This window comes from Alnus glutinosa, chromosome 7 (assembly GCF_958979055.1).
Source record: "Alnus glutinosa chromosome 7, dhAlnGlut1.1, whole genome shotgun sequence".
Taxonomy (NCBI): domain Eukaryota; kingdom Viridiplantae; phylum Streptophyta; class Magnoliopsida; order Fagales; family Betulaceae; genus Alnus; species Alnus glutinosa.
This window is the reverse complement of record NC_084892.1, coordinates 19,997,767-20,006,580: the sequence shown is the minus strand read 5'-3', so window position 1 is coordinate 20,006,580 and position 8,814 is coordinate 19,997,767. Positions and strand designations below refer to the sequence as shown.

Here is an 8,814-nt window from a genome sequence, read left to right as displayed (position 1 = left end):
CATTAAGCCTCAATTACTAGGCGGATAAATCTTTCATTTGCTTAGTTCTTGGTATGGCAGTGAAGATAATCATTGAATTTTGGATTGGTTAATCTGTGATTAATATATCAATAGTAATTTTTACTGCCACATTGAGGAGTAAGTACTTAAAAGTAGGAGTGACAATTCGTATTCGCGTGTCGATGCATGGGTATAAGACTATATAGGTCAACCCTAATCCGACTCATTTAATTAAATGAGTCAATCCCCTCAACCCTAACCCTCTAATTTTGTATTGGGTTCGTGTCAGGTTCGTGGATCATGTCAAAAATTGATTGCTATTATATTGCGTACCGGGTTCGGATCGTGTTGAAGCATGTGTATAAGACTATATAGGTCAACTTAACCCAATTCATTTAATTAAACGTATCAGACTTTTCAACCTTAACCATTTAATTTTGTTTTGGATTTATATCAGATTTGCAAATCGTGTAAAAAATTAACAGCCTTACTTAAATGTACATGTATCATTTCTCTTACTAGAAGCATATAAAGTAGCTGATGAACATAATAATTTCAATAACAATTTCGGTTCAGACTTGATAGTGGTTGCTTTCTTAGTTAAGTCTCTTGAGAGACTTTCATAAATCATAACATATATTTGCCATTTTTTTTTTTGTAAATCTAAAATAAATTCTTGAGTAAACGTGTTATTTGCGTTCACTCACTCAGTTTTTTAAAATTAAATCTGACTCCTTAGATTTTTTTTTTTTTGCATATTTTAAATGGGTATTTCTTAGTGTTTTTTGTCCAATAAATTGACATTCGTTAAGCCTTGTTTGTATTTTTTGTCACATCATATTATAATAATAATAATAATTTTTTATATTAAAAATGTAAATTAAAATTTTTTAAAAAAAAACTGAAAAAATAAAAATCTATAAAATAAAAAAAGAAAAAGAAAGAGAGGGGTGGTTCAACCACCACCAACCTTGCGTTCTCCGAGGCATGGTGGCTGCACCGCTCTGCATCCCTAAAGTGATTATGAAACGCGTGAATAATACATAGTTCTTGGTGTGCTAGCCATTGACCAATATATATATTATTTTATTTTATTTTTCTTATCACAAGGAGTATTTATTTACTTTTTAAATCAAGAGAACTATTTGTCAAGAACTTAAATTACATGGACCAATTTTTCATTTATTCCTAAACAATTGTTGTGGAGAAGAGATTTTAGACAACAAAAAAGAAGAGACAATAAAAGTACTTGAGAAAAATCAATCATTATGAAAACTTTGAGCTTATGCAATAATCTTTCTGAGGCTGCACTAGGGTCCACTGGGACTCATTAATCGTCGAATAGAATTTATGTGCTTGGAATCAGTCGAATAATGTTATTTAGTAAATTATTATTATACGATTGTTTTATAATTAAAATGATATAATAATAAAATTTAACTCTAATTTATTTTTAATTTTATTCTATAAATACTGATTTAAAGACTAATTTTTATTTCCAGTTTATCAAATTGTACAGTATTTATGTGAGTAAAGCTCTAGAAAATATATATTTTTTTTGACATGTCCACATAAGAGGAGAAAGTGAGATTCAAACTAGTGATCGTTACTTCATGAAGCGTAGTCACAGCCGATTGAGCTACTTCTCGGATAGAGAAGAAGATACTTGGGAAGCCTAATCAAATTGAATTGCAATTGTCCAGCACAGTAGCACACGTCACTCCCTTCTCCCTGCGGAAAAATTGAAAAACCCAAAGGCTGCGCACCGTTTCGTTTCCGCATTCTTTTTCTTGCTTTCTTTCCAGTCGGTGGACCGTGGTTGGCGAGAGAGCTAGGGCTTTTGAGAAGAACAAGCTGAAAATGGAGTCGGTGGCAGAGAAGAAGGAAATAGAGAATAACAACAACAGCAACGGTGATAACGCACAGCCAATTCTCGATTCTTCTTCTTCTTCTCCATTGTCAGCCACTGCTGATTACACCAATGCCTATAACAACAACAACAAAGAAGCCCGAGATTTCCGTGAACGCCAAGCTCACGACCTCAAAGCTGGCCTTCATCCCCTCAAGGTTTTCCTCTCTCATTCTCTCTTTCTCTCTCTCCACACACACACACACACACACACACACACACACAACATACATACATTGCAAATGAATTTCTTTTGGTGCTTTTGGGTAGTGTCGGATATGATATGCGATTGTAAAATTTGTCTCAGAAGGCCTCGTATTGTTTCGATTAATGCTAGATTCATGAGAAATTCTAAGCTGTATGATTGACCAATTAAGGATGTAGATGTGATTCTTTGCCAATCTAGTGGATAAAGAAACATAGTTTTAGTATTTCAAGATTAGAAAGACCTTGATGACTGGGAGATTTTAGGAGGGTAGTGAATTGTTGGTTTAGAAAGAATGTCAGATTTTCCCTTCTAAGTGGAAGAATTAAGCTCACCAAATTTTCCGAAAACTTAAAAGTGGGTCAAGGCGAATGTAAAGTTCTAGCTTTTTCTGAATTCTCTTTTAGTTTTTTTTTTTTTTTTTAACATATTGTTTGAATTATGTGAGGCTTAGGTCGTAAATCTTGAGCAGTTGAAAGCTGCTTGAGTTAGGAAGCTTTGGAACTCACCTATCAAAAAGGAAGCTTTGGAACTCATGCTTGTGTTATGGAATGTGAAAGTTTAATCTTGCTGAGTCGAGAGATGGCACGATGAGTTTGCTACATTGCAAGGCCTTTGCACGCATTGATAGATTTCAATTTCTTGATGCTTTTAGAGATATGTAGCCTGTTACATACATAAGGCAAGAAACCCTTGGCCCTGAGTTTTGCCTTACATTTGGTACATGAAGCTTATAAATAAACTAAAATTCCCCTAATCCTTTTTTCTAATATCATCTTGATTAATAAGTAACATTGAAAACCTTTTGCAGTTAGACCACATTTTTTGTATATACTTATAGTGACATGAAAAACTTTCCTTTTGCAGTCTTTTGTCTTACATTTGGTACATGAAGCTTATAAATAAACTAAAATTCCCCTAATCGCAGAACTAGAACTTTAAAGTTATTTTTAATATGTTTGGACTAATTAAATTTAACTTATCAAATCATTTTTCAGTTCTGGAAAAACCTTTTAAAGGTTGTAATGTAAGGGGTATGTAGAATTTAGAATAGATGGTCTGCTATAGCCTATAGGTTTGCCCTGCCTTGTAGATAAGAAATGATGAGTAAAATTAACTTTTCTTGATAATTAGCCAGACATTAATTGTTATCAGAATGATGTTTGTCCTGTAACTTTGTTTTAGCATATGTAGTATATACATGCAGCAGGTAAGGAGTCGTTGCTTCCAGCCCATTTGCATCATGAGCTTAATTAGTTATTCTTTTCAACCATCCTCAATTTTGGGTGTTTGCTTATTGAAAAAGAACATATGCATTTGTCGCACTTCTAGAGGCTTACATGTGGCTCTTGGGTGGGGAATTTTTTTTACAGTTCTGCTGTTATGCTTGAGTTTATAAACAAAATCAAGGATATATTATACTTAGCACATATCAACCACTTACACCTTGTTACTGTTTTCTCTTCTACTCTCTTTCTTCTTGTTGTGTCCACTATCAGAAGTGTCCACATATCAACCATTTACACCTTGTTACTATTTTGTCTTCTACTCTCTTTCTTGTCATTGTGTCCACTATCAGAAGTGTCATGACTCATCTCTCTCGCTCTTCCAGCTCTTACTTAGAATGATTTTTTTTTTAATAAGTAATAAACTGGTCTTATTATTATTATTTGAAGCAAATACATTTGTAATCATTAAAAAACCTTATACTGATGACAGTTCTGAAATAGGAGCTTTACCATGATCAGGCTTTGAAATGTCTTCTGTCCCTTAGTTGTGTAAGGCAACTAAGGCGGCTCCTTATTGCCTCTCCTTTAGGCTTTTATATTTTGGCTACCTTAGATTTAGTTTGACTGCAATTACCTTTCCTTTGTAAAGTTTTCAAATTATTTGAAGGGGTGAGATTTTTTCTATAAATTTTGACTGAATGCTCGTAAATGTTTGCTATAGTTATTTGATAAAGTATTTATAGTTGGTTTGGTTATTCTTTTCTTGTCTAGAATTCAAAGCTTTCTTTAGGCAATTTATAATCACAATGGTTTATTAGCACTTATTTTTCTTTGATATCTTTATGATCAGTACAAGTTTGTATTTTGGTACACTCGTCGAAACCCTGGAGTTCGAACACAAACATCATACGAGGACAACATAAAGAAAATTGTAGACTTCAGTACGGTAAGATCTTGAAAAATACCAGATGAGTTTGAATCTTTACCTCATTTTAAGTTCACTTTCTTGGTTCATTATTTTCATTTGCACTTTGAACATTTACTTGCACATAGGTTGAAGGTTTCTGGGTCTGCTATTGCCACTTGGCCCGCCCTTCTTCTTTGCCGAGCCCAACAGATTTGCATATTTTCAAGGAGGGAATCCGCCCTCTATGGGAGGTACACATCTAAAGCCTAAGCTTGAATTAGTTCTTTCCTTCTTTCTTGTCCTTTTATATTGTGATTATTCAGGAGTTATAAAGGTTTGAATTTTGTCAACAATATGCTTAACTTCAATGAGTTTCTCAGGACTCTGCTAACTGCAATGGTGGTAAGTGGATAATACGGTTCAAAAAGGTTGTGTCAGGTCGCTACTGGGAAGATCTGGTAAGGGGGAAAGACTGAAATAATTTATTTCTCTTAAGTGTTCAGTTTTCCATGCTATATTCATATTAACTCTTGTTAATTTTCTCTACTTTTGATTCTATAATTTTCAGTTGTTGCCATGACTTCCTATTATCTATAAGTTGCTATTGGGTGTGTTAACATTTTATTTCGTTTGATCTGTTTCATAAATTTGGGATGTTGACTTCCAAGTATTTAGACTGTTTTATTGAAATATGATTTACTTGCAATTTAGTAGTTTCATTGTTGATTTTGAAAATTACTGAAATTGATCTTTGGAGCCCTGTTCCTGTTATCGTAACAAAAGTATTTAATGTTTGGGAAGTTCTCAGTCGTGCCAGTCATTTTGGATTGTGCATATAGAACATTGTGATGAAAATGTTCCTTGTGGCCATTTACAACAAGCAGCATTGGTTTGAGCTAACTGGACTTATCATGAAATTTAAAAAGGTGTTGATTTCAGAAGCCTATTTGCACACTTGCACTTATAAGAACAAGCTATAGATGGGAAAATGTGAAGTGCTCTGATTCTCTGATCGTTGGATTAAATCGAAACATAGTGTAGTGTTTTTGAGCTTGGTCTCATGGCTTCAAATTCTGATTTGGCCTTCTGAAGCTGGCTCCCTATAAATTATTTTCTACAAGCTGGTCTGTGAGGCCAAGCCACTATGGTTTTATAGAACTTATAGTTCCTTTTTGCTCCTAAAATGACTGTGAGTGCTCTTTCCACAGTGCCTGTCTAGTACTTAATTGTAAAGATGTTAGAGTCTGTACTTAATTGTATGATACTACAATCTACTTGGAGACTTCCATTGTAAAGTCTTTGTTTTTTGTTTTCTTTATTCTTTCTTTTTCTTTTTTATTTTGATGCTGTTTACTACAGAATAATGAACAGATCAGTATCTGCCTGTCCAACTTTCAAGAGCTTTTCCTCATTTTTTTTTTCCTGGTCATGAAATGTGAATAAATAAAGAGATCTGTTTTGTGTAATCTTGTCTTAGGCTGATGCTTATGTTTTTTAATACAACATCTTTTCTATTTCTTCTTGTCTTGTCTTTTTTTGCTTGAACTGAAGACTCTCAGTTGTCTTCCACTTATGCGGTGTAATATGAGGGCTTTTTCAACTTTGCATGTATGTCGTGCATGATACTTTTGGGGATCTTATTTGTAACAAAGTTGAGTTTGTCTCCTAATAAAAGTAGGATATTTTTATGGATCAAGAAGCTATCAGCATTGAACTACGTGCTATCTTTTCTTTTCTTCAATTTTTTTTTTTCTCTGAAGTAGTTGCAGACAGAGCCAGATATCACTTTTAAGTGTCTACTCCAGGCTACCCCATTTAGGGATTTTAGAACCCTTGGTTTGGTCCTCTAGCCAATAAGTGAATTTTCCCGTATTTTGGAAGTCGGGGTTTGTAAGTTAGTCCTGCTTGCCTGTGCAGATTCTTGCCTTAGTAGGTGATCAACTTGATTATGGAGATAACATCTGTGGTGCGGTACTAAGCATTCGTTTCAACGAGGATATATTAAGCGTGTGGAACCGCAATGCATCTGATAATCAGGTTGGTGGTTTGTAATCTCTCTCTCTCTCTCTCTCTCTCTCTCTCTCAATACATGCACAAAATGGTTATGCAATATCTTGACCTTGGTTTGCTCTTTTCGTACCAGGCTGTAATGGCTCTAAGAGATGCGATCAAACGGCACTTAAAGCTTCCTCACAGCTATGTTATGGAATACAAGCCTCATGATGCTTCTCTGCGTGACAACTCATCCTACAGAAACACATGGTTGAGAGGGTAGAGCTCTGTGCTGGATTCTCTCACTATGCAACCAGAGGAGCAATTTGAGGAGGCTTCCTGTCAACAACACTGCTATGTAGGAAGTTCATTCACTGATTGCAATCTGTTAATCCCGCACTACAATCTAACAACTATGTGGGGTGTTTATTGGTGCCAATCCTTTGGTTGAACTGCAAGAACACTCATCTCAACTGAATTTACAATCAGTTTCATGTATTAATTACTGGTTTTATAATGAATTTAATGGTATCTTACTATCTTGCATATGGCTCGTATGGGTTTTTTTTTTTTTTTTTATTTTTTTTATTTTAAGATAAATGCAAAATCAGTCCTTAGTTCTTGTAGTTGTACCGATTTGCAATTAGTTTCTTATCGTATAAAAAGTTGCTGAAAACTTTCTATGGTAGGCAAAAAAAGCAAATAGATCCTTGTACCAACTGCCGTCCAAATTTTTGATAGAAATTGTTAAATGTCATGTTAGCATAAATAATATTATGACATGTTACTCGCAATAAAAAAAAATATAACAAATACAAAAATTTAAAATGTAAAAGTGAGTGATCGAGTCACTTTTTTTGGCCAAATGTTAGGTGGTCGAATCATTTCTAAGGCTATAAGGGTGATTTGGTCACCCTATCTGAGGATGGTTCAGCCACTTATGAGCATATTTGAGGGTGCTTGAATTCATCTCATGGCTATTGTAAATAGTTTCGGTCATTCCTAAATGTTCAAGAGGTGGTTTCGGTCACTCTCATTTGGCCAAACTAACAGAAAATGGAAGGTATTACTTGGTTATTGAAACTATAGAGAGCTTCGCTACAATTTGTGAACGAGGCATTATTTCTCTAAACTTTGATCCTGGCATATTTCCTCCCTGGATGGAGAGGATTTGGAACAATTCAGCGAATCATTCCAAAAACTGTAGTTGGTGAAAGGGACTTGCATCGTTTGTGCTAGTTGATCAAACCGACCCTTGATCCATACCTAGGCTCTAAAGCCTCTAATACGAATTGATATGGTCCCGAAATATGCCCCAAAGTTTTGACCCTATATTTACTTCCAACATAGAAGAAAAATAGAGAAATAAAAGTTTTTCTTGCTGCTTTGAAGGAGCTGAATAATCATGAAAATTGCAAGATAGACTTCACTATTACTTTCGATAACCAATAGTATGATTTTAATACAAAGATCAAATGCGTTGAGCTAAGGTAATATTTCAGGAAAAATGCTACACTTGACAAAAATTTTCTCCCAAATTTGCTCCCCAAATGATGTGTCACAATCCTATGAAATGGTGAATTGTGACACATCATTTGGAGAGCAAACTTAAAAGAGAATTTTTGGGTAAGGGAAGCTAAGAAGTTTGGAGAGCTTTAGGTGGCTGAAGAATAAAACAAGGTCTCTGTATTTGCTTTAATGTCCTCCCTTCTTACGCAATATGGTCCATTTTGGGGTCCCAGGCCTTCGGCAACCCGTAGTTGTACTAACTCTCTTTTTCTAGCTTAATAAAGTTTCCCTTTACATTATTAAAAACTATTAGAGCAAAAGAAAAGGGAGGGAAAATGGCATTTGGCTACAACCACCCCCACGCATCTGTGGAAAGGGTGGCTGAAGCGGCTTGTAGTAGCTTTGGGGGCGGAGAAGCCAGTGGAGGGGCGCATACTGGTGGAAGTAAACAAGGGGGGAGGGAGAGAAGCACTACGTTTGGTTCACTGAAGGAGAGTACAGAAGAGAGGTTTTTCGTAGGGGAGGCGGAGCTGGCCTAGAATTTGGTGCTTCAATGTACCCAGACCTATCGAAATCAGCTAAGAATAGTTTCTCTGCATATTCACTTGCATTAGAACAGACTATGAGAACTTTATCTTAGCCATAAGGCAGAGCAAGGAACAGGAGAAGAAAATATATGGATATTGGAATACAAAGGTATACGACAATAAAAAAAAAATAGATAAATACTCTCTAACTATTTGTATCTACAATGAAGTTGCAAGCAATAGCTTTGGTGAAGCTCCAAATAGATACGTGTGCAATCATTATACGAGCACTGGAAAATCAAATAACAAAGGAACCCGTATGCACCAACTCTCTACAGAGAGAATCGGATGCTGGGCGATCCATATATGCAACTTGGTTGAGTTCATAACTATTAATCAATATTCTGGCCTGCCTTTTAACAACCCCCCAACAATCTGGTTCCCTCTATTTTTGAGCCAAAAGAAAAAAGAGAAAAGGTCAAGCAAACTAACGCCACCTCCCATAGAATCTGCAATGTTGTCAGGCTAGTTGAGAC

General features: G+C 35.3%; 1 protein-coding gene across 1 annotated transcript; it reads left to right on the top strand.

The window, feature by feature from the left end:
* The first annotated feature begins 1,735 nt into the window (after positions 1-1,735).
* LOC133874266 (eukaryotic translation initiation factor NCBP) lies at positions 1,736-6,790 on the top strand. Its single transcript, XM_062312146.1, has 6 exons — positions 1,736-2,067; positions 4,194-4,289; positions 4,397-4,501; positions 4,631-4,708; positions 6,168-6,287; positions 6,394-6,790. The coding sequence occupies exons 1-6, from the start codon at positions 1,861-1,863 to the stop codon at positions 6,523-6,525; spliced, it is 738 nt and encodes a 245-aa protein (XP_062168130.1). The 5' UTR covers positions 1,736-1,860; the 3' UTR covers positions 6,526-6,790.
* Positions 6,791-8,814: the final 2,024 nt, after the last annotated feature.

Coding starts and splice junctions, on each gene's coding strand:
- LOC133874266 (XM_062312146.1), top strand. CDS start 1,861: ATGGAGTCGGTGGCAGAGAAGAAGGAAATAGAGAATAACAACAACAGC. Junction 2,068..4,193: donor CTGGCCTTCATCCCCTCAAG/GTTTTCCTCTCT, acceptor CTTTATGATCAG/TACAAGTTTGTATTTTGGTA. Junction 4,290..4,396: donor AAATTGTAGACTTCAGTACG/GTAAGATCTTGA, acceptor ACTTGCACATAG/GTTGAAGGTTTCTGGGTCTG.